General features: G+C 33.7%; 1 protein-coding gene across 12 annotated transcripts in view; it reads right to left on the bottom strand.

Annotated features, from left to right (window-relative positions):
- The window catches only part of EPHA5 (EPH receptor A5), a 330528-nt gene that overhangs the window by 27343 nt on the left and 276170 nt on the right, over window positions 1–27015 (bottom strand). For 6 of the 12 annotated variants that reach the window (XM_033425564.2, XM_033425566.2, XM_033425565.2 and 3 more), the window contains 7 exons: window positions 23083–23150; window positions 19724–19849; window positions 18823–19008; window positions 15490–15501; window positions 5816–5877; window positions 3777–3986; window positions 958–1107 (listed from right to left, as the gene is read on the bottom strand). In XM_033425564.2, the coding sequence (XP_033281455.1) occupies window positions 958–1107; window positions 3777–3986; window positions 5816–5877; window positions 15490–15501; window positions 18823–19008; window positions 19724–19849; window positions 23083–23150 (814 nt within the window). The remainder of the gene's footprint in view (window positions 1–957; window positions 1108–3776; window positions 3987–5815; window positions 5878–15489; window positions 15502–18822; window positions 19009–19723; window positions 19850–23082; window positions 23151–27015) is intronic. The other 6 variants (XM_012532520.2, XM_012532521.2, XM_004268351.3 and 3 more) reach the window with 1 other exon arrangement.

The raw sequence follows: 27015 nt of genomic DNA, 5'->3' as shown, positions 1-27015 counted from the left end.
GCATAGGAGCAGGAGATTTTACAGAGCATGGATGAAAGAAATAATTGGAGAAAAAAATAAATCTTTTAAATCAGCATGGTATTTAGTTAAGACTGTTCATTATACTGGTTTTTATATAAAGAAGTAATGAGTTATTAGTTGGTAAATCATTTAAAACAAAGTATGGCATATAATAAGGTCTCAATAAAAGATAGCTTTTATAATTATTTGAAGAAAAAATATCAAATTTCAATGCAATCCAAAATAGAAAGGGCTATATCGAATAGTAACAATGGAAAATTAAAAAGTCAAACACCAAAGGCCATGTAGTCAGGCATCATTCTGAACTTGAATAGAAGATTCTTGCATCGTTTCTTTAATTCCAGGATTCTATTATTCTAAGCCTGAATTATTTCTCCATGTGGGAAAAAAATCTGTTTTTATCCCAAATTAAATAGACAATATTACTCTTCCTACTTTTTTTTAATGTAAAGAAACAGATTATTTCTTTTTATCCTCTAAGAGCATCCACTATTAAAGCAATGTCATTCACCCTTTTGGTTTGGAGTTTTAGCTCCCTTTATCAAGTGCATGTCATAAAAACTTGTCTGTCAGTATTCATTCTTTGATGGCTCTCTCTTCATTTTTGAAAATGATACTGACATAAAATGAGTGACACAGCACTACAGTACTGCTAGGACTGTCTGGCAAGATTTTATATAACAGTAACTTGCTTTCCTTTGTACTAACTTATTTTGAGCTTCTGCATAAAGGATTTTAATAACAACAAAACAGATCAGAGGTTAAGCAAAGAGTATTTCACTTTTTTAAGCAACTGTCATTTTCAGAAATATATATTATATACATACACACACACACACACACACACACACACACACACACACACACACACACATAGTCTCCCGACTCAGAGAACTGTTTCAATTCAAACTTTAGGGGGAGTAGTTCCATACTTACATCTTGGTTGGTCATCTCCCAGTAGGGTCTCTCTCCATAAGACACAACCTCCCACATCACGATCCCATAGCTCCAGACATCACTGGCAGAGGTAAACTTTCGGAAAGCTATAGCTTCTGGGGCAGTCCATCTGATTGGAATTTTGCCTCCCTACAATTGAAAAAGAAGAAAAAATTCCCACATACTTCAAATGTATCTAGGGATACTGCTTCCTCACTGAAAAGATCTAGAAAGAGATGTAGCATTTTTAAGTGAATCTGTTTGACAGCATACAGTCTCTTTTCACATATCTCAGCCCATAAGCACTTGTAGGCTGACTACTAATTGGCTGGCTGGAAGCTTTCTAGTTTAAATTCTGTTTGACTACTGGAACACATACAGGACCCACATCTCAGTTACAGTATCAGGATGGCAGCTTTAAGTGGGGAAAGCAGGCAGTCAGGCAAATCAATAAGGTAACTTTCATGACTTTCTAACAGAAAGTAAAGAACTCAAATTCCCAAGGTTCTTTTTTCCTTTAATATAGGACTGTAAATAGAAAGTCTTGATTGCTGAATATAACCATGAGAAGTTTAAATGTTAATAAGACAAGCATGAAAATCAGATATGTTAAAAACTTAGTTAGACTTTCTCCTGACACTGTGCAATTTCTTTTAGACTTGATTTCTCTTATTTCCCATTGTCATATTTTTGTGTGTGTTTGGTCAAACTGTTTTTTGGTTTTTTTTTTAACCAAAAAGGTAAGTATCTAAATGAGATTCAACCAAATTAAAAATTATTAAAATTAGATTACGGGGGAAGACTTACAACATTATCAAGTTTGGGGTTTTTACATGATAAAAACAATGATTTGGTAAGTTTTCTCCTAGTTTACAAGATAACACTTTTATATCCCACCCCTTTCGGGGTAAACTTTTTTCTCCTCATTTTTAAAAGAAGAAAAATCAATGCAACCAAACATTTCATCTATAAGCAAATATATTTTAAAAGAGAGAAAGAGAGAAGTGAGTGTTTTGAATATTTTCCTGTAAAAAGACTAATATATGCCTTCCTGTTTTGCAGGAAGAAAAGAAAATTAATTCACATAACTAGAAAAAATGGGACAAACTTTCTTTATGAACCAAAGTTTCAGGATATATGAAGAAATAACAATTTCATGTAATGCTTAAAATTGTTCTGAGTTGATGTTAATTTGAATTATTGAAACTAAGTTTGAATTATTTGCTCCTTAGAAATATGGTAGCAGCACATTGAGAAGACTTTCCTGAAACATAACTTTTGTTAATTAATTATTCATAGGCAAGACCACATTATTAGGCCTGGCTATGTGGCACTGGGATCATCTATAATTATTACAATTCCTCTTGAAATTGTAATTTGTCGATTACTTTAAACTTCAGCCTAGAAATTTTCTCCTGGTCCTCTATCATATTGGACATCAATATTATCTGAAGTTCACTTATTGGCTCATCTCTCAATATATGGATTTTCCACAAAGTGCTGCCACACCCCATTTCCCAGGAGTAAGTCTTGAGGGTCTCAGGATCTCTGGCTCCTCTCCCCCTCCCTCTCCACCAGCATGACACATTCACACAGACCTTGAAAAATTTACTTTATGCATTTAACTGAGACACCAACCAGTCATGCTGGGAATGGATTTTTCTATAACCTCAATCTTGTTTAGGCCAAGTTTATTAAATGTAACTCTAATCCCAGGAGAATTCCTAATTGAGGTTTCATTTAACTCAAATAATGACAATAATAATTAGGTCTAGAAGGAAAGGCGTATTCCACCAATTAATTTATTGATTTATTAAGCTGATAATTTGAAGGCTTTGTTTGCTTAGATAAGTCACTCATGATCTTCAGCATAGTATAATCCTTAACTATCCATAAGTCACAATGCAACAATGAAAAAAAAACAGCCTTATAATCTATAGTTTATTGTTAGACTATGAGTAGAAGTAATTTTAAAACGTTGAATTAAATAAGAAAATGTGTAACATTTATCATAAGAATAAGAGATGACAAAAGTATTCTGTATTGAAACAAAAGTTAGCCACATTTTATAGTGAAAAAGATATAATGATAAATTCCTGTCTTCATAAGAAGTTTAAACATTGAGGATATCTTGATGCCCATTAGAAGATTTAGAATTAAACAAATGTAGTTTATTAAAAGGGATTAAAATTCAAGAAGTGCAATACATAGACTGTCCAGAAAATTCTGTTGCATCAATTCCCACAGTTTTCCACAGAAAAAAACTGTCAATTATACAACAGCAATTCAGGAAGCAATTACTTTGCTGGAAAAGGGTGTTGATTTATGCTAATTATGACAATGTGAATTAGTGACCAATTTTCCATATATGTGAGCTTAACAATTTACATAGTATAAAAGAAATTAGGCATTAAAATACTGCCAGTAATGTTAATATATGTATATATAATATATTTATTGCTTTTAATGCAGGAGATTCTCTCTTTAACTTTTTCTTTTACGTTTAATACTCTATATGATTTTATGAGTTGTATCCACTATGAACTCAAACTTTTTATTTTCAGTATCTGCAAGGAAAAAATGAACTACTAAGACTCGTAAAGTGAATACTTGGCTTATCTGAATTTAATATTTGAATTTTCTGATATCTAACAAGGAGAGTTATCTGGATTTTTTTAATCCACCTTCCCCTTTTTCTCTCTCTTTTTTCCTATATTGGAGGAATTTCTTTTTTCTTTTTTTTTCTATTTCCTTTAAAATCTTTAAATATTAAAAGTCTCTAGTCTAGTATTTCAGAAATTCATTCTGTTAGCTCTTACCCTAGTGGTGTAGGCTGCTTCAGGATCATCTTCCAGTACCCTGGAAAGCCCAAAGTCAGACACTTTGCACACAAGGTTACTATTTATTAAGATGTTTCTGGCAGCATGGTCTCTATGCACGTAGCCCATGTCAGAAAGATACTTCATTCCTGCAGCGATGCCTCTCAGCATACCAACCAGCTGGATCACAGTGAACTGCCCATCATTTTTCTGTAAAGATTATACAGAAATATTAGTCCTACAACCCCAATCACTAAGGGAAAATATGAAAGGATCTTCCTTCAATCCCCAAATTAATATATACTACTACCAAATTCATATGCAATTTCTATCTGAAGGAGAATGGGAAAAGTTAAGCAATAGATAGTTAACTTGATAATGCGTAACAGTCCTCTGCTCGGTCAAAGCAGATAAAGGCTTTGAAAGCCCTTGACCAAAATCTCACTTATAGTTGCTCTTTTCTGCATTGTAATCCTTTATTCTCAGTCATCAGAGGAGTGTTTTCATCACTTCAACCTAGTGCCTGCCTTGGGTTAACACTGCACATTTTTGAAGTGACTTAAAAGAAGCTGGCTGGTTAGGCATATTGGGGTAAGGAAGAAGTGGCCAGAGGAAGTAAGGGAGAATCTGCAATAGCAGATGGGGGAGGGAGGGACTGAACAATGACCAGGAGAATGTTAGCATTTCTTGGAAGCTTGCTGTCTTTGTCAAGGGCACTGGACTTGGTGCAGACACACAGAATAAGGCTCAACTGATGCTTATTTTGAAATAAAGGAATGATGTGACCTTAAGAGACTGAAGAACTTAAATATATATATTAGAAATTTGGCAGCAGAATCTGGTAGAGGCTGGAGATTGAAAGGGAAGTTTGCCTTGTCAGTGGACCCCTGTCATATTCAATGCACAGGCCCTTCTTATAATCGTCATTAATGCCACTGTCCCATTACTTTTAATCAATAGCAATAGTTGTTATATTGAAAGTGAAAAGCTGCCAGACTACAGGTTTAGTCAGGCCTGCAAACATGTTACATTGTCTAGCACATGCTATTTATTAATAAAATGAATTGCCAATGTTTAAAATTTGAAGACTTGCATATTTAAAAATACAATCTTTTCCTAAAATCCAGAAGATCTGACAACATTGGCTACTGTCTGTTATCACATAATGACTCTGCTGGTACAAGTAGTGACTGGCCCTCAGATGAGTTATGAGTCTATTTGACTCTTTCATTAATATAGATGATTTTCATGGACTTTTTAGACATTTTCCTTATTCTGCCTGATATACTTTGAGAGAGTTAAGTACTTTTTTTTTGTTCTTTTTAAAAAAATTTTTGTTGAAGTATAGTTGATTTACAATGTTGTTTTAGTTTTTGCTGTATGGCAAAGTGAATCAGTTACACATATACATATATTGACTTTTTTTTAGATTCTTTTCCCATATAGACCATTACAGAGTATTGAGTAAAGTTCCCTGTGCTATACAGTAGGTCCTTATTAGTTATCTATTTTATACATAGTAGTGTAGTGTGTATATGTCAATCACAATCTCCCAACTTATGTCCCCTCCCCCCATTTCCTCCCCTGGTAACCGTAAGTTTGTTTTCTACATCTGTGACTCTATTTCTGTTTTGTGAATAAGTTCAATTGTACCATTTTTTTAGATTCCACATATAAGCGATATCATATATTTGTCTTTCTCTGTATGACTTACTTCAGAGTTAAGTACCTATAAAAGCTTCTCTTTTTCTCCTTTCCTTCCTCCCTTTCCTCCTTCCTTCCTTCCCTCTTTTATTTTTTTTTGGGGGGGGCACATTAACATACACTTAAATAAAACTGTAGAGACACATAATTTGGATTTGTATATATTTTCTGAAGTGGATAATTTTCAAACCAAAGTTAATTTTTGTAGTATAATTATCCTGACTCCAGATATTTCTATTTAAAATTTAGCTTTAAAGTGGCTGGATTTCAACTTCAACATCATGGTCAATATATGAATAACACTTTGAATAGTTACATTTTGTCTCATATCTTACCTTTAAAAATGTATCTAAAGAGCCATTTTCCATATACTCTGTCACTATCATCACTGGTTTACCTGAAAAGAACACAGTGGTATAAACTGTTGCTTTTAGATTTTGTACTCTTATCTAGGAAAAGTTTACTTGGAAGTTTTTATTGTTGTCCAAATTATATACATCTGTTAAAAAAATAGTCCTTTTTGAGTAGCAAGTAAATTTATGACATGATGATATCTTAGTATATACTAAATTGGGTCAGTGAGAAGAAAGTTTCACAAGAATGATAAAGATTGACATTTAAGATTCAAAAACCCATAATTTTCAATACCAAAATCAATTTATGTAGAAAATGAGTTTAAGGATGAATTTTATTTTAATAGAGGTAATGATATAAAGTGCCAAATAATAATATCCAGCAAAGCACTGAAAACATATTCATCTTCCTCACAGTTCTAAATAAAAACTCCTGTCCAGTCTAACTACCCTGTTTATGATCCCTGGAATATATGTTGTATTTTCCAAACTTTATTTCTATGTTCTTATAATTCATTTACTTATGGCTACCTCCCTTTTCCCTCTCTGCCACATACTTATGATCTTTATCAACCCCAATTTTTTCATTCTTCAAAACCCTGTTCTGATTCCTCTTGCTGTCTGGAAACTTCTCTTGCAATCATCATTCTGATGGATGAGGTCCTCCTCTTTTCATGTCTGATATAAAACTGTAGCTAGACAGACTCTGGAGCTACACTGCTTGGCTTTGTATCCCAGATCAATCACTTATTATCAAGTGATCTTGGGCAAATCAATTCTTATCTCTGTATCTCATTTTTCTCATCTGTAAAACGGAGATATTAATGGCACCTGCTTCATAGAGTTACTGTGAGTATCCACCAAGTCATACTGTTACCCAGGTCACTTAAAATAGTGCCTGTCACTTAGAATTTTCTATGTATTATTATTTTATAAACTTTATCAACTTTGTATCTGTGGGGTTTCATTGCTAGATATAAGTCGACTAAGAGAATAGATCATATTTTATCCCTCATAAAATTATGGCAGTTAGTGTGTAATATGTCTGTGATACAAGATGAAAAATATAAGATCAAAAATCTTTGCTATAGGGCTTCCCTGGTGGCGCAGTGGTTGAGAGTCCACCTGCCGATGCAGGGGACACGGGTTCGTGCCCCGATCCGGGAGGATCCCACATGCCGCAGAGCGGCTGGGCCCGTGAGCCATGGCCGCTGGGCCTGCACGTCCGAAGTCTGTGCTCCGCAATGGGAGAGGCCACAACAGTGAAGGGCCCGCGTACCGCAAAAACAAAAACAAAACCTTTGCTATATGAAAAAATATCTAAAACATGGTTGTTAGTTTTATCACTCCACGCTAACCTCACTATTTTAAAACATGCCCCTTTACTCTTTGATAAAAGTATACTACATACAATTTCAGTGTTAATTTAAACTATTTTTAGGTAAGTAAAAAAAGACCTTATGATAGTAAAATTCTATCTTGTATATCTATTAATTAACTTTTTATATTATAAAGGGAAACAGGGCCTATTCAATTATGAAATGCACTGTAATTAACTTAATGGCATTCTCCAGAAGGGTATCTGTATTTTACTTAAGAAATGATTCATTCAGGTCATAGAGTTAGAACTTTTATATTTATTCATACAACATTAGTCTGAAATGTAAACAGAGATATAGAAAGTTAGACAATTGCATGAAAAAGAAATAACTAGAAAGAAAAAGGAATTTTCATTCCAAAATCACTTAAAACTCACTATTTAGTATAATAAGGTAGGTCAGTCTAATTTCTCACTCAGACAATTATCTTCTTTTAAAATACTTTAGAAGCATTATTCTTTGAATGAAATGTGACAAGTAATGCTACAAAGGCAGATGCATTTCTCCTCCTCTTTAAAGTTTGTAAAAGTTATTTAAAAAGGTTGTCTAAAAAATTCATTTGTCATATATTTGTACTATGCCTACGTTAGGTAAAACATCCCATGTGTAGAGAATATACATTGGAGATGTCATTTGATTTGAATTTGGAAGATTGAAAGGATCACTGGTGTAATAAATGGTGACAGATATTTCAGGAAGAAGAGGCAGCATGGGCCAAGGTATCTTGTCATGAAAGAGTTCATCAAGTTCAAACATGGCTAGAGGGCTGAAATTTGCTTTGTAATTCAGGAAGTGACAGGAGATGAGTTGGGGAATGTTGATTTTTAAAACTGACTGGAAATACAATACCTTAGTTAGAAAAAAAAGAATGACTCGTTGTATTTGTAAATGGCCAAGACAACATAACAGAAAAAAGGATTATAACTGCATTTTCTCCTTACTATGGCTGTAATCTAAGTTCATGAATTGAGATATGCTTCCAATTTAACTTCATTTTAATGATGCCACACCCATTTTAATGGTCCTCAGACAAACTCTAAATAGACAAAATTTTGCTTTAGGCCCTTTTGGTCCCATTCTTACATCCTAGAGCCTATTTCCGGCTTTTATTAATGTTGAAGCCCCTTTTCCTTCAAAAGTCCAGAATTAATATGCTTCCCCAAGGGTGACAGCCAAAATATTTGATAACTGCTTTGGCACAGGGACCTACATGTCTGAAGTTCAACCAACCGTAATGCTGGAATATCAGAACGTCCTGGTGTACCAGACATCACCTCTTCATCTGCCTGATTTCAGGAATTCAGAAGTACCCAGAGATGAAGCTGAGTAGGCATATAAAAGGGTAACCCTGGCTTCAGCTTTTTATCAAATAGCATGGGAGTATTTCAATAAATTTACAGCTAATAGAGCCAAAAAATATGTATTTGCTGAACACCAGCCCTGATCAAATTAGGGAAAGGGCTACATTTTCTAGAATCAGCCTGTGTTTCTAGGAATATGTTCTGTGTAGATCTGACTCTCACTTACAGAAATCCATTGAGGGAGTTGTCATAGTTTAATTGGAATTGGAAGAACTGAATTCCAGCAGATATCCAGAGAATATAGTCTTAGCTTTCCCTCATTGGTACCTCTCAGCTCCTACCACATGAGCAGATGCCTTGTCCATCAAAGTGAAGGCCTAATCAATGTCTACAATTATCTACTCTACCACAAGCCTTTTATTATTACAGCACTTCTCCTATATTACTACTTCAAAACCTTCAGTTTCCTTCTATTCTCTTTTTCTAGAGAACAGAAAACTTTTTCTCAGTTTCTTTCTCTTCTCTCTGTCTATCCTCTAATTTTTTAGACCCTCTTCTTACAGCTATGGGTTAGTGTTAAATATTTACTACTCCTCACCCAAGGTCTCCTGAGCAGGAGTTGGATAAAATCCCTATGTAAAGATACCTCTTTCTTGGGTAAATTTGTTCCTTAAATTCAACCCAGATTCACTGAGCTTAGACGAAAGAATTCATACTCTAAAGAGAATGACTGATCAGAAACTTTATTGATATTGAATAATATATATTTGGAAAGAAAAAGTAATTGCTTTTTAGGGAGATCTGCACCTGGTATTCCTCCTATAAGATTTTTTTTTTTTAGTATTCATCACTTAGCTTTAGAAGTCAGATTCATTATTTATGATAGTGTAGGTTTTGAAAAATATGATAGGGACCTAAAACACCTCTTTTATTTCAGAAAATGGGGGAAAAGCAATTAAAATGCATGTTTGCAAACAAGCATGATCTTCTTTTGTTGACAAGAATAAGACAGTTTCAGGACTCATTTGATTATTTCTCATGCTTAAGCCATTTTAATGATAATTATATTTAGTTTGGCATATGTTTTGTCTCAGTTCTTGCTAGCCTCCAAAAATGACATAGATTAATTAATGTGGCTTTACTCTAACCATTGTAAATTCAATAAAATGGTATAAATCATTTTCCATTATCCAGCTTGAAGTACAGACAAAGAGTAAATCTGCCAATAATTTTGAAAGCATATTATCAAAAATCAATATAAAAAGAGCTCATAAAGCATGTCAAAACATGATTTTAATCACAGAGTAGAGTTTTTACATTACTTCATAATATTTACTGAGGACCCAGTTCAGGCAGAGTCTAAGTAGTAATAGAAACACATTATTTGTGGAATTCACCAACCTCATATTTCATCATTTGGTATTGATAATCATAAAAGAACTACAGTTTATTGATATACTGAGTGCCCACTTACAAGGCATGATGTTATTTTTAATTGTAATCAAAATTCTATAACAGTGATATTACAAAAGACTCTTTTCAGAGAAAGAAAAGTGAGGCTTAAAATGATTCAATATATTACCTGAGTTGATTAGTGCAAGTCGTATAAGAAACAAAGTTGGGAATCAAATTCATGTCCACCTGACTATAAAAGTTGTTTTCCTTCCCTCCATACTATGATGCCTATAATTTCCAAATATTTATTTTAAATTTTAAATTTAAAATCTCACAAATATTTAGTCTTTTGTGATAATATAAGTTTCATAATCATGACTATGCCATACCAAACTATTCATGCATTAATGGCAGATCTGGTAGGGTTTCAGTTGCTTTCAATAAATAATATGTTTTTATGTATGATCATTACTTATATATGCTCCAAGCGTTTTGAAGTGTTCGATAGTGAAGTGGATAGGTCTTGGATTCCACTTATATGAAGTATCTAAAGTAGTCAAACCCATAGAAACAGAAAGTAGAATGGTGGCTGCCAGTGGCAGGGGGAGGGGGAAAGAAGGAATTACTGTTCAATAGGTATAAAGTTTTAGTTATGCAAGACAAAAAGTTTCTAGAGATCAGCCATACAACATTGTGCTTACAATTAAAAAAACTGTATCTACACCTAAAAATTTAATAGGGTAGATATCATGATATGTGGGTTTTTCTTACCACAGTAAAACAAAACTGCATTTGCTTCCTTAGTAAGTGATTTTTTTTGGTGCTAATGTCCAACAAAATCCAAGAGAGAAGAGAACACGCCACTTCTGGTAAAGCAGTCTTTTTTCACAAGCTGTCTCAAAGTTAGGTGAGACAAACTTTGGGGAGTGTTGATTTAGTCCTTGCTTTTCAGAGCATGGCCCTTGACAAGTGGCATAGCTATCACCTGAGAGCTTGCTGGAAATGCAAAATCTCAGTGCCCAATCCAATCTATTAAAACAGATTCTGCATTTTAGCAATATCCTCAGAGGCACATTGTATTTTGAGAAACACTGAACTAGGCTACATCACAAGAGTTGCAACTAAATCTGGGCTTATTATTTTATTTGCATTGTTACTACCTGCTTTTCTGAAAACACGAGTGCATCAAAAAACACGTGGTACCACTTAAGGGTATAAGGGAGCATTTGATTTAGAAACATCACAATTCACTGGAAAACAACTGTCACTGGTTTCTCTTACAAACATTTTACAAGATTTGTAAATAATTAAAAGTAAGCCTGTGCTTATACTTATATATCTATAGTTTTATTTCACTACGCCATTCTATTTGGGTTGTATTCCATTTAGTACATTAACACTTGTAGCTGTCTGAAATTACTTGTATTTTTACTCCAAGGGAAGCTTGGAATAAGAAATATCATGATTCAATTATTAATGGTTAATGGTCACCCAGAAAATGGGACCCTGTGCTTGTAGTAGGAATAGATAATGCTTATCAAGCGGGGGAATGTGAAGGGAGGATGAAGTATGGGGCAATCAGAACTTAGAAAGGTACTCAGATATTTTAATTCCATTATGACCCTTATTTATTGGTTAACACTTTAGGGAAAACTACTTTTAAAATTATGTAATTTTAATTTTAGGAAAGACTATAAAATCAAAAGCCTCTATACCTTACCTGAAATGGAAACACCAAATGTTTCTATTAAATAGAAATTCCAAATTTTCCATAATATCCTCTTTTATTTCAGATTGTTTATATTGATATAAACTTTCTCATTAGCTGCTCATTTCTCAAATTAAAAATAAATTAGAATTGCTCTGACATTAGCAAAGGTGGATAATTACTTGTGGAGTCAGCAGTGATCGACTTTGCAGAGGAGCTAAGCAATCTAAGAATTAACAATGTGACAGCTTTGTTTTATTAGTAATGAAAATGACTTTAAAAACACAAGGTTTAATTTACTAATAATCAATCTTTGAGCCAGGAAATCTCTGTTTCTATAGATATATATCTTTCAGGTGAGTAGAATTTAGATTTTATCAGAAAAAGCCCTTGTAAATATCTAATAAATATCTTATGTTTATTTATTATACCTTTCTCTATGCCCTAATAATGAAAAACTAGTATCAAATTAATGAGCTGGCTTCCATTTCTACTGCCGTGTTAAATTTGTTTATTTCCATCATGGTTTATCACTGATAATGGCTCATAGAATTGTTTCCTTTTGTGAAAGGGAAGATATAAAATTCAAGCATATTCATACTGCAAACATTTTCATTTATACTTCTCAGAATCCAATCTTATACACAACATCTGCAATTGGGTGCTTATAAGCTTCTCAAAAGTAATGTGTCCAAAACGGAACTACTGATTACCAACCACAATCTTGCTCCTCCTGGAATTTTCCCCATAACTGACAATTCCTTTCTTCAAGGTACTCAGGACAAATAATTTATCATTGACTTCTCTTTTTCTCATATTCCACATCTAATCCACAAGAAAACTTACTGTGATTGCCTTCAAAATATCTATAGAATTCAACTACTACTCACCATCTTGTTAGATTACTACCCTGATCTAACCCATAATGAGGTGTGAATAATGACAGTAGTCTCCTCCCTGTCTCCCCATTTCAACAATGGCTTCTACCATCTTTATTCAACACAGCATCCTGACTGATCCTGTTAATGTAGAAATAAGATTCTAACACATCTTGGCTCCAAGGCTCAGAATAAGAGGCAGTCTTTGCAGGGACCAGTGTTCACATACTGTCTATTCTCCTATTAAATCTTCAAGTTAAGCTCTTACCAGACTCCTCTCATTCATTCCACTGAAGCAACGCTGGCCTTGTTTTTTCTCGAACATTCTATGCAAGTTCCATTCGAGGCTTGCAGGTTCTTCTTTCTACAACACACTGCCTGCCCCCAGATATCTGTAAGGCTCACACCTTCACTTATTCAAGCCTTATCAGAGAGGCCTTTCTCTAAATAAAATAGAAACCACCAACCCTCAATAGAAACAATCCATAATCTCCTAACTTAGCTTTACTTTTTTCATTTAATATATTATAAATGTATTTGTTCAATTAGTTTTTCTCCCCTACCCAAAGGTAAGCTCCATAAAGGCAGGAAATCAGTCTGTTTAATCTCTGCTGTATCCCACTGATTAATAGGAATAGACATGTATTAGGTGATCAATTAATACCTTTTGAATAAATAAATGTTTCTTGTCAAGTGTATACCAAATAATAAAAATGAGGTTAGTAATGTACACTGTAAGAGCTTGGGTTTTGGAGTCATGCAGAACTGCTTTTAAATCTGGTATTATCCTATGCTAGTTTTATGATATTGGATAAGGTATTTAACCTCCTTAAGGTTAATTTTTCCTATCTGTAAAATGAGAACAAATACTAGTGTCTACAGGATAGCATTATTGTGCAAATTAAAGAAGATAATATATAAAGAACATTAACTTAGCACATACTTAAAGTAATATTAATTATTATTAGTAGTTATAACTTATATTTATATGTAAGATCCTGTGAAAAGATCCTCATGCAATTTTCTTCATATGCATTTTAATTATTTTTCCTAAAACACCCATAGTTTTATAGAACAAAGTTGCTTAAATTAAAATATAAATTGTATATCACTCTAACTCATTTTAACTGTTTAGATAACTGTAATTTAGTCATTGATTCATTTACTATCATTCATGTCTTTTAAAAAAGTTTTGAAATTCCCTAATGTGTCTGGCCCTGTGACAGATACTAGGGGTGCTGTAAACATATATCAATTTCAAGAAGTTCATGGTGTAGTAAGGACAGAACATGTTGAGAGATAACTATGATACAATGGACAATATGACAAAGTGCAGAGAAATGCAGCTAGAGTTTGTAAGATTGTCTCTGGCTGAGAATTCATTCATTCAACAAATACATGAAATGCTACACATGCTGAGCACAGATCTAGGAACACACAGGTGAGCAAAATAAAACAAATGTAGAACTGGGATGCTTTCCTTTACTCAGCTATTCAACATTATTGAGTGGCCTACTCTATGCCAGGCAGACACTGAGGATGGAAGGAAAAATGAAGAGAAATGACACTGATCTTATGGAGAAGGTCACATTTGAATTAAACTTGAAGGTCAAGTAGAACTGAGGAAAGTGGAGAGGACATGCTAGGGCGGAATGAAGTATCTCCAAGGGCAGAACAAGAACTAGGTAGAGTTTTCTGGAAAGGAAATAGTGTAATATGGAGATATGGCCAAATTATATCAAGTTCAGTATCAAAGTATATGTATTTTGCTTGATTTGTTTGCTCCTGGTGATGAAGCAAGAGAGGAAATTGATTTAGTAAAATGTATGGAATGGACTAATATCCATTGGAAAATACCAAAATGGAAAGACTAGTCTGAAGATTGTTGGAATAGCCCTGGGTCATATATAATAAGGGCCTGTAAAATAAAATGGACTTTTACAGGATAGAATGAAATACTATATTTGAAAGATAATTACAAATTTATATAAGTCAGAATTATCTGACAATTTAAATAATCAATTGCCATTGAATGTGTTATTTCCTCAGACATGGAAAGAAAAACAGGGAGACATTTCTTTAATTTTTCTCTAATATTTTGTTTAAATTTATTAATTTTACAGGAGAACTAAGTTTATTTGTATATTATCCTAGATTAAGAAATATAAGTATGAATATTTAAATAGAAATATACATATTTCAATAGAAATATTATATAACTATAAATATTTCAATAGATATATTTATATAATTACATTGTATAAACTATATTACATAATTATATTATATAAATATTTATATAACTATAAATATTTCAATAGAAATATTCCTTTGGTCAATTTTTATAATATTTCCATGGGTGGAAAAAATAAATCTTAAAGAACTAAGGCTGCTGCAATGGAAAAGTTATAATTTTCCACTTCTAAATTTTATTCCTGAATCTATTTGAATTGTAAAACTGGCTCTATGTATGTTACATTAAAGCATCATGCATTGTGAATGAGTCAATTAAGCCAGGACCTGTGGGTTTCTTACGTCATTTGTCATAAGTCTCTCTAGAATATATATTTATTTATGATGTCTCCTGTTTAACCACAAATCACAGAAGGAATTTGAATGAGGCCCCATATTTCTGTCACGAAAGGCAGCGATAGAGGAAGGAGGAAGGTTCGTGATGGCACCACCCAGAGGAGTGCTACTTCAGACTCCCCACCTCAGCTTCAATCAAAACAATCACAAGATTTAGTTGCACTTATGTCTCATTATCTGTGTGCTGCAGGTTGAGAATAACTGCTGAATAAATTAGCATCAGATCAGATAACATGAAATTAAGGACACAAATAAAGTGAATTGCAACATGGTAAATTAAAAACAAGTTGAAGACTTCCTAAGTTGAACATCAAGAGCTACATTTATAAAGGGGAAATACAGTTTCAATTGAAACAGAAAAAAAAATAAGACAAAGAAATATTTTAAATATTTACATTTTCTTTACCTGTATGTGTAACTTCACCGCAGCAACATCAAACAGAATATTTGATTAGAAGACTGGAAATTTAAAGTCTGTATTTTCAACCACAGCCCTGTTTTTTAGACTAGACTTTACAGAATTTAAATATGATCATTTGCTGATAATGGCATTTGCTTCTTAAAATAAAGGTCTCAAGTGCATATAAAATGGTCTATGACAAATTTAGTTGTTTTACTATGAGAAGTTTAGTTGTCTTATATTGCTCAGTCAGGACCCATTCACATAAAACAAATTCTGTAATAAATTAGAGATCTATAAAAGTAGGTGACTACTGGCTCTAATAATTTTGGGATCTTGTCTCCTAATATCTGATGATATTTGATGAATTCACCTAAACAGATTAAACTAAATACAACTATAACTACCTGCAATTTTGTTCACACACACACAAATATATCTTAATTTAATCTGCATAAAATTTTTATAAGGCAGGTATGATTTTTTTCTCTTTTGTGACATTGAGGCTCAGAGTGCTTAACTAAAGTGACCATAGATTGGTTTTAGGTTTAAGTGTAATGGGTTTACATAAATATTTAGGACATCATCTTTCTCTTCAAGGAGCAGACTTTTTTTTTCTTCATGGAGCAGACTTTTTTAGCTAGGGAGCTAAAAATATATGCAGAGGAGACAAAATTAAATGAAAAATTTGAATAAGAGTTTTGGACAAAGGAGGGAACATTACTGACAGTTGCAAAAATCCTTATACAGGTACAGTGTTCGAAAGAAGGAGTGATTATTTCAGGGCTAAGTGATGAGGAATTATTTCATGGAGGTGATAGAATTTGAATAAGATTTTGAAGGGATTGAAAAGGTAGTTAAGTTTCAGAGGAAGAGGCAATGTAGGCAGGGCAACGTATCAATTAAAATGGATTAGGAATGAAATGGATATAGAGGAGTTCAGAGCACAGGAAGAGAAATAAATGGGAAAGTAATAACCATGTGTTTATTAATTACCTACTCTGTGTCATGCCCATTTAAACTTTACCTGTATTAATTCATGTCACCTTCACATCACTGAGGCATTCTTACCCCATGTCATTAGCGAGGAAACTAAGGTTCTGAATGTATAACCAACTTGTGCAAAGTCACATAGTAGTTTATGGCAGAAGCAAAATGAAAATTGGTGGCTAGAGCCATAGCCCATGTTCTTGACCATTATGCAGTACTGTTTTCCATGATCATAATAGTGATCTGGCACTCTTCTACACATTACAGCTTAACTCATTACAGGATGGATTGACTGTCTACATATAGGCATTAGTTTTACATATACCCTGGGTAAGAGGAACTCATGGTCCTAGTTTATTTGAGGAAGTGAAACTTAGCAGTCATATTATGGATGAAAAGAAGACATGAAATATATCAAATATTTTGCATCCTATTATTACTATGACTATCATTAAGAAGTATGTTTTATATTAGATAATACCTTTCCGGCATAGGAAATAATTTTACTCAATCACTGTTATAATTCTTGTTCCCATAGTATCTAGCCCAGCACATGCTATCACTAATGTCCTTTCAAAGTCCTTCCCCTCAGGTAGAGTATAGTCCCATTCAAATTCTGATTTCATTTTATTGTACCTGTGACCATCTCCCTCACATCATATTCTCACTTAAAATATTCCTCCCCATTCATCATAGGGCATGATTTTGTAAAATATTTTAATTTATTTTATTCCTTCAAAAAAATATATATTTTCTTTGTCTCTCACCTGCGTTGTGTCCCTGCCTCTTACCTATTTTTAGGCATGTACTCAACTGGGGGAAAGAAACACATCAAGTTTTTTGTTTTTGTTTTTGTTTTCCTTAATAGATCTTTATTGGAGTATAATTGCTTCACAGTACTGTGTTGGTTTCTGTTGTACAACAAAGTGAATCAGCCATATACATACATATGGGCAGAGGACCTAAAAAGACATTTCACCAAAGAAGACATACAGATGGCTAAGAGGTACATGAAAAGTAACACATCCAAGTTTGAAGAAACCCACAGGGCTGCAGGTAATTTTATTCCTATGCTACATTCCCCTATGGGCATTCTTACTGGAGATGTGTATCTCTTTGAGACATGGAGAAAAACAATCTCCCAGCAATACAGCCTGATTCAAAAGTTTTGCCAATCATCAACATGATAATTTTAGCTAAGGTATTTTTCTTCTGTGTTCTCATCTGTGACCTACTGTGAATGAATCATGATTTGGGAATTAACTGGTTATAAACCAGTAATTTTTTTGGTTGTTGTTTCTTTTGTTCCTCTTTATTGGGAAAAAGTTTTTATTGTTGTTGTTTTTGTTTTGTTTTCCATATTTAAAAGCTAAATGGCATAAATGGATATCCAATAAATTTAAATTACTTCATCGGTTGAGAACATTTATTGAACATACATTGCTGCTATGCATATTTGGCAATATATAACTTAAAACTTGACTAACAGCAAATGGAAGTTGAACCAGTGCTTGAAAAAAGTCTAAAGCATGTTCCTTGCCAAATGTTTCAGACGATTTTACAAAGTGGTATGAAGTGTATGAGGTATAAAGGAAGGAAAAAGATACATAGGAATGGCAAAGAAAAAATGGATTAAAAGAAAATAAAGGCCTCAGTTATGTGTCACATAAATACTTTATTGAGTGACTGAAGAATTATTTGAAATCCTTGTATTGGGAAGCTCAACACATAACCACATTTACAAGACACTAACAAGAAGCTGAGAGATGTGAAATTCCAGACATATCTGAGTAAAAACAGGATTTGCTTTAACAAAATAATTAGTCTCAAGGAACTTTCCCAGTCTTCTGAGGCAATTGCTTTCCTTAGAACTATTAAAATATCTCAATGAAAAAAATCAATAAAAGAAATACATCTGGCTATAAAAAAAAACCACTTAAAAGGTGGTGGGCATCTATGGTTACAGTAATCCTATTAAATGCTAAACTTCAATGCCTCAATCAAAACTTTGAAGTTAATATTTCATTAGGATAAAAAGTGAAAGAGCCAAGAGGAAAAAAAACGGATACTTTTACTGCTCCTTTTATCTGGATACATTTTCTCTGGTGCTGAATTCATAGTAAGTGAGTTAACACAAACATTTCAAATAATAAATAGAAATTCGGGTTCACTGAAGATCAGCTTTGACAAGAATCTACTAAAATATAGGACAAATACTATTAATATTAGGGCAATTGTTAAGCACATTATGGCCAGTTTTCTCTCTAGCCTGAAATTAATAATAATCTAATAGAAGAAATTCAGATATTTATGATCACACACACATGCATAATTTGCCATTGTACTTACTTTTGGTCACAACACCTTCTAAGTGAATGATGTTAGGATGGTCAAACTGCCCCATGATACTTGCTTCACCCAGGAAATCTCTGCGTTGCTTTTCAGTATAGCCTACTTTAAGGGTTTTAATTGCCACAGGTAATTCTCTTTTTCCTGGAAGTTTCAAACGTCCGCTACAAACTTCACCAAATTCACCTTGTGATAAAGATATAGAAAACACAGAAACTCATTACAAATCCCTACTCTAACAGTAGTCTAACGTTCTCTTAGAATAGTAAGCTTTAGACAAAACAGAGTTGAAAGGGAGTCCAACTTCCTTATCTATGTTAAATTAATGGTGCATTGGGAAAAATCATTTACAGGTGATCGTAAGACACATTGCGGGCTATTAGTTTCATCTCTCTCACCTACAGAAACCTTAATGGAAACATTAGAAAGAAATTAAAAGCAACTGACTGAAAATCACTTCCTTCTTCCTTGCTTTCTACTCTAGCAGTGACACTAATGAGAAAAGAAAAAAGAAAAGGGCCATAGCAGGACAAAAAGGAAACAGTCTTAAGGAAGAGATGATTCATAAGTAGAATAATTGGGTGCTTGAATTTTGTAAATACTTTTGGGTATTAAAAATTATATATATTATATATGAAATATAATAAACAGTAGATGGTGAAAAACACTATGTTTGAATATACATTTTTGCTGGTTTGTTTTTTTTCATAAACCAAACATTTGTTGGTTTAAGTATGAGCTAGGCAGAAGGTAATATTAAAATATGGTCAATTATATACAACCTTGAAAGCAAGTCAATTACAAAAGATTAAAAACATTCTGAGTTAGATCAGGACATTGATATATTACATGTTATAATATAAACACAAGTTAAAAGTCCGAGTTAAACACACCATCTTACCCGCTCCAATAACTCTTTCAATGGTGATGCATGAAGCTTCTATCTCCTTGGCGAATTCATGGACAGCTTGATTGGGATCCTCATAGGTGTGTGGATCAATATAAGTTCTTACTCCTGGCAGTTTAACTGTAAAAATAAATAGGCATTACAATCGAAGTGCTTGTGATGGATGAGTGAAATTATAAACGTTATTAATGTACAACTATGGCCTAAATCCCCAATTCCTAGAAGTGACAGAGCTGCAAGGACAGACCCTCTCCTGAATTATAGGAGTCATTTGTACAGCTCTCATTTTTATAATTTTAGAAATCTGGATTGTTGGCAGGCACAAGAAGAAGTGCATATGTGATGACGTATTTGAATAAGGACATCTTTCAACACTAATGTTCAGGAGTCAGGCTCTGAGGCAAACTAAGACACTTTTGTTTACTAAACTGGACAATGAAATACTACTGGTTTAGTTGTTGGTTTGTTTTCTTATGCTTTCCTTAAAATCTCATCATGGATGATTAGTTTAGGTTTTACAAAAATAATTTAAAATAACTTTTCTGGTGCTTTAGTCCTATAAGACTGACAAAGAAGTCAAGAAGAAAAGAGAAATTCACTCTACTGTTGCTGCAGGACATTATGAAAGTCTCTTATGCTCTATGAGCCTCAGTTTCATCACATTTTAAAGGCTACCGATATTACCCTCACAGTATTTTTTGATGATAAATAACATTAAATAAGATAGTACTGTGAAAATGGACTCAAAAATGCTTTGCAGCATGAATTATGGCTTTCATGATTTTGACTTTCATGGTCATGGCAGATTGACAAAAACAAAAAAATCTTCTTTTTGTCATTTACTTGGCAAATCAACTCACACTGTACTATTTATTAAAAAATGAACATATTAAAATAATAATAAAATTAGAACCCATTTAGGCAGATTTGTTTTTAAATTTTTTATTATTGGAAAATTTTAGTTACACAAAGGTAGAAAGAATGGTTTAATGCATCTCCATGTACCCAGTTTAAAACTGTTATCAATTCCTTAGATAGACATTTAGTTAATGATTTTGAAGGAAGGGATTTTGTAAATTTCTTAGACTTAATTTGTCCCATCGTCTTTTTCTTTAGAAGTTTATAATCAGTATGAACAATAATATCAGAAAATCATATTTCCTATAGTAGTTCTCATTACGTTAATCACATCTGAGAAAAAAAAGGCAAAAGTCTTAGGAACACTTTTCATTCTGGGTTATTTGATAAAAGGATTATAAAATAAACATCTTGATTTTATAAAGAGCAGAACCTCAAACTACCTGCTACTCATGCTTGTGATTAATAGTTCGTCTAGCTTCAGAGTTTTAAAAAACATTTTGTCATGGGAAGTGACTGAAACCCATACCAGGACTGACTTGTAGGGTCATTAGCTCTCTGCTTTGACTGTGATATGGTTGGAATGGGGCTAAAGTCTCCATGTTTCTTGGTGTTTCTATTTTATTTATCTTCCACCCTTGTTCTGTGGGTTCTTTATCTTGAAGGACACAGATAACAGGCCACGGAGTCTAATATGTTTGCTTGAACAGCCTTTTGGCAGTTTTCAACTTAGTTTTCTGGGAAGACCAGAAAAAAGCCCACCAGTGATCCGGATTGAGGTGGGCTTCCTAGCTACGAGACTGTGAATGTTTGGGTAGGTTTCTTCCCTTTGGGGTTTCTGTTTCAGTAAAATGAGGCTTTTTGGTATAGTGATATAGTGGAGAAAATACAGCCTTTAGAGTAGAAGAGACCAGTAAAAAAGACCAGTGTTTGAATTTCCTCTCCATGGTTTTTATATTTCTCACCTGTAAAATGGGTTGTTTCAAGAAAAAAATTATTTTAAAGCACCGAGGGCAGTGGCTGGCACTTAGCCAAGTGCTCAATATATTGTGGCTACTCTTAGGATCAAAATGAGGAAGCTGCAAGCAGAAAAATAGGCAAGGGAAATGGATAGGTAATTCACTCACTAAGAAATATAACTGGCCAGGAAGTGTATACTCAACCTCACTTGTACCACTGTTTTTGCTCATCAAATTGACAAACATAAAAATATACATAATATCCATTGGTGAAAGTTTAAGCAAATGGGCATTCTCCTATACTGTTCATAAAGCCTCTTCTGAGGTAGTTTTGATAATATCTATCAAATTTTAAATGCATTGCTCTTTTTTTAAAAAAATTAATTTTATTTATTTTTGGCTGTGTTGGGTCTTCGTTGCTGAGCAGGCTTTCTCTAGTTGCGGCGAGTGAGGGCTACTCTTCGTTGCTGTGCGCAGGCTTCTCACTAGGGCGGCCTCTCCTGCTGCGGAGCACGGGCTCCAGGCGCACGGGCCTCAGTAATTGTGGCACGTGGGCTCGGTAGTTGTGGCTCGTTGGCTCCAGAGCGCAGGTTCAGTAGTTGTGGCACACAGGCCCAGTTGCTCCGCGGCATGTGGGATCCTCCCGGACCAGGGCCCGAACCTGCGTCCCCTGCATTGGCAGGCGGATTCTCAACCACTGAGCCACCAGGGAAGCCCCTGCATTGCTTTTTAACTCAGCAATTTTGTTTCTAGGTATCTGTTATATATAAATATACACATGAGTATACAAACATTTATTGAACTATTGTTTTTAATAGAGAGAACTGGAACAATATATTATAGAACATTGTAGTATGATCCTATTTATGTTAAGAAAGATAACTGAGTGTGTGTATTTTATAAATGTATAAAAAGAGGTCTGGGAGGATATACTTCATAAGATTACTTTTAGGGAACGGAGTAAGATTAAGGGATAAAGAGAAATTTTTACTTTATATTCTTTATTCTTCCCATTTAGGCAGATTTTTAAAGCTCATTATTAAAACTTGATTTTCTGCATTTCTTAAAAGTGTAGTCTTTTTCAAGTCATTTGAACCAAGGTTGCTGCTACAGGATGTCCTCAGGGAAATTCCTACCAAAATGTTAGAAAAAGAAGAAGAAATTTATTCATTTAATCTGGTGGTGTTATTTAATGACATATTTCTACTGACTGTTGCTAGGAATTAGAACTGGCCTGGAAATTTGGTTTGAAATATAATAGCTTTTTATATTAAGCAAAAAGTTTTTATTTTAATGATTGTAATGAAAGTATGCTTTAAAGAATTGAAAAAGCCATCCAGCTGTTGCCTAGGGTCAGCAGGCAACACCACAAGCCCATACACTTTAGAGGAATGTAACAAAACACTTACACTTTACACTTTTTATCCCAATATTTTTGGTCAGTTATTACAAATCTCTAGCCTGAAAAGAAGCCAAAATAACAATAAAGTGTCCTCTACTTTGTTTTATCTTGATTTTTTTTTACAGTTTGCTTACTGTGCCCATTATGAAAATGCATCTTTTCCTCTTCTGGATCTTGTTTTGCTTTGCTGTAACCACACCGCCTGGAACAGAGTAAGCTATGATTAGTCACATCTCCAAGTGGTGAATCACATCCAGCCCAGAAGCAAGCAACACAGTTGAAATGATTGCAACCTTAAGTGATTTTCACACCAGCAATATGAAATAACACCAATACTCTTTTGTATGAATCGTATTTCCCCAGCTAGTATCCCTCACTCTTGCCCAGATTTCACTGAGAAGTCTGAAGCTCTCCAAACCTATTTTTAAACATGACTTCACCATATACCATACACCAGACATTTCTCTGTTCCCTTTTTCTTTTACTGTTTTTTTTTGCCACCTCAGAGGCCCCTGCCTTTTCTCAGGATGAACTGTCCCAAATATGTCTCTGATTCAAAAGTCTCCTCCTTTCAGCGCCTTACTTCATTATTCTGTTTTATTTATTTCTCTTGTTTTGGAGTCTTTAGTGTCTCCACTGGTCTCCTGTCAATCTATCCATTTCCATCAATTTAATGAATACATCTATCCCTCTGGTTTTATTCTTTTGAGAGTTATACTGTTATTCCCTGTGGATTAATTTTCTAGGAATATTCCACTGGCATTCAAACTCAATAGATCTGAAAAAGAAAAGAGTATCTTTTTCTTGACTTTCAATCTTGATCTGCTGCCTTCTTTTCCTCTTAATAACATTTTCATGGCTTTGGTACCTTAAGGTCAAAGCCCTGTTCTCGTGTACCTCACAACAAATTAGTTGCCAAATCCCAAGCATTATATAACATAAAAGTCTTATGATCCACCTCTTCCATTTCACTAGCTCTACCTCTTCTTCAATTAAGGTCTTGCTGTTTTTCATTTGGGTTACTATCAGTGCCTCTGAACTGATGCCCCTGCATTCTATAACTGCTTTCCTAAACTATACTAGACATGGCTGTAGCCAAATTGCCATAAGTAAGGTACTTTTCTATTGTGTTAGCTCTCTTCTGCAAAGTCTTCAATAAAATAATAAGGTAAAGATTCCTAAACGTAACCCCAATGCACATTTCCCACATCATCTCTGAGATATTTCTCCGTGCTTCCATATGTTCCTATATACTGGTTCCTGCACTTAGGATGCTCTTCTTAACAATTTCCAATTATCAAAGTCCAGTTCAAGTGTTGCCTTCTTCACATTTTTTCCCCCTAATACCCTGGATTAATGCAATCTTGCCCCCTCTGAACTCAGTAGCTTTCTGTATCCCTCTCATGGTGTGACTGCCATTCTACAATGCAGCATAGTCATTTGAGAATGTTTTTTGGCTCTCTTGCTATTGTTGTTAGTTTCTTAAATGGCAGCAACTCCCATTCATCTATAAATTTCTGAAGTGACCTGGCACCTGGCTCAGAGTTGGCCCCAAAAATATTCGTCACATTGATGAATGAATAAATGAATGAGTGGATGATATTCTGGTTGAGTCTACATAAGGACAAGTGTTTGGAGAGAGAATACGCTGATGAATACTAAGGTATGTGAATAACCATATAACATTAAAACAGCTGACCAAAATAAAAATATTTAAATTACTTTTAGTGAAACTCTAAGGAAGTGAATTTATTATTCACAAGCTCTTATAACAAAATTGAGTTTATTAAAAACAAAATTTCATTTACTTCTGCATAAAGAAAATACAGCCAAAGTGTCAGATTGACAAAATATTTTCATTACAAAGTTGACTGAAAACTACTATATGATATAAATGAAGTGGCCAATTGACATGCACTAAGGACTGTTCCTTGGTTTTATATTCTAAAATGTTTCTTAAATATGTGTATATTTTGATATAAAAATGAAAACTATTTTATTCTCTATCTTTCTTAGTGTATAATTACATATATTATACAACATAGATAACAAAACCTTTCCTTGTGCCATTTTTGAAAAAAATGCAATTATCTTAATTTTATCGTGTTAAAGAACTGGCAGTTTATTAGTAAAGTACAGCTAGGAAAATTTAAGTAAACTTGAAGTAATATACTTAATACATATAGTGTTCTTGGGTGAGGAAAATTACACAATGAGGAACTGGTGGCTTTTCAAATTTTATTCATAACATGTAGATGCATTTGTCACTTAAGAGCCCTTAAGACATCTTGAATCACCTCACCACAGTGAAATGGAGAGAAAAAAATGAACACATGATATCATCCTGAAATAATAGTTGGTCTATTCAAGCTGACATTTAAGATATTTTAATACATTGTTCATATTTTTTAGATATTACATTATTCTTTCAATCTTGAATGTATGTGCCTCTAGAGAGAAGTTATTGATACTGTTTATTTTTTTTTAACCAATGTCCTAAATACAATTGTGTGAAATCATCCTGAGATTTATGTTATTTAAATAATACTGACAAAAAACTTTGTTAGAGGAATTCTAAAGATACCTCAAAAGTATACAAGTTCTTGCAGTTTACATTAGAAAACAAACATCCATTCCAACTTTAACTCTCCTACCTTCAAAAAAAAAAATCAAGCTTTGAAACTTATATCCTCAAATAGTCTTTATCATTAAATAAGCTTCATGGATATTTCAATTGCATGCAAATGCCTCATATGAAAATGGAAATAAAACTTTGGATCTCATCTAAAAAATGATTTGGGAATACCATGGTGAGGAGTTGTTAACATTTTAATACCTAGGGTGAGAGTCAAGAGGGCAATAAGAAGGAGTTATTTTTGACTACAGGCATCTCAAGACTTCTATAACATAATACGGCTGCATGTCACATTAACATAAAAAATTAAGTTCTGGAACACCCCAAAGCAACATTAAAACAAACCTCAACAAGATACAGCAAGTAGAAGTGCAGCTGGCAGACACTGGCACTCAAGCAGTGGTTCAGCCTTTCTAACAAAGCATTGCAGGGAGCCTGTTCATTCAGTATCATCTTCTGTACCTTGTCCAGATGCAACATTTTAACTCAGCATACACTAGAGTCAATAAATATGCCATTCTGTACATCAATTACAACTCCTATCTTCTAGAACCGATTTTTTTTTTCAAACGGAAAAGAAACAGTTTCTTCATTTTGCTTCAGTCACAATTTTAATGAACTTTGATATCATTTTACTAAAAACAACTGTAGTGCAAGTAGAGGAATCATCTTCTAGCCATTTATACTTACTTTCTTCTAGAAAACAATGTTATTTTATTTTTTAGTAGTAGAGGTGGGCATGAGAAATCATATTAAGTGTAAGCATAATTCATCTTCATAAATGAATGTTTATTAAAAGGTATGAGAGTGATGCTTCCTATATAAGTGACTCCATGGGTAATTTAGAAATCAATCTATTTTCCCCCATTTCTATCCTAAGGATTTAAATAACACAGCCTTGATAATATTAATGCAGATCTTAAAAACTTGGCCCAAGCCACAACATCTAAATTTGAATATTTGAAATTTCTGTAAGACATGAAATAGTAAACAATAATCTTTATGAATGGATGGATGTGCCAATGAGTAATGTAGTTCTTGGATGTAAATTAAAGATTTGATAATAAATTAGTGGTATGAATGTCAAGCCCTCCAGAGTACCAAGTGAAGCACAGAATCAGAACTTTACTAAATGACACCATTATGGACAATGAGAAAAGAAGAGTGAATGAAAGAGCAAAAGGAGATTGTAGATCCTTACTCCACAATAACCTCCACAAAATCTGATTTTTCCATTGCTTTAGCCTATGGAAATAAACACTGAATAAACACTTCTTTCCCCTTAATTCTAAATAAGGTGGGGAGGGGGGAATGGTGAAAGAAGGAATGTTTTTGCATTTTGATGTCTTTGAAAGAGTGAGCATATGCAGTGCCTGGCTCAGAAATGGACAAGCCTATAACTGTTCCTCTATTATCCAGATGGATTAAGAGA

This window comes from Orcinus orca, chromosome 4 (assembly GCF_937001465.1).
Source record: "Orcinus orca chromosome 4, mOrcOrc1.1, whole genome shotgun sequence".
Taxonomy (NCBI): domain Eukaryota; kingdom Metazoa; phylum Chordata; class Mammalia; order Artiodactyla; family Delphinidae; genus Orcinus; species Orcinus orca.
The sequence above is the reverse complement of the archived record's forward strand: the minus strand, read 5'-3'. Positions and strand labels throughout refer to the sequence as shown.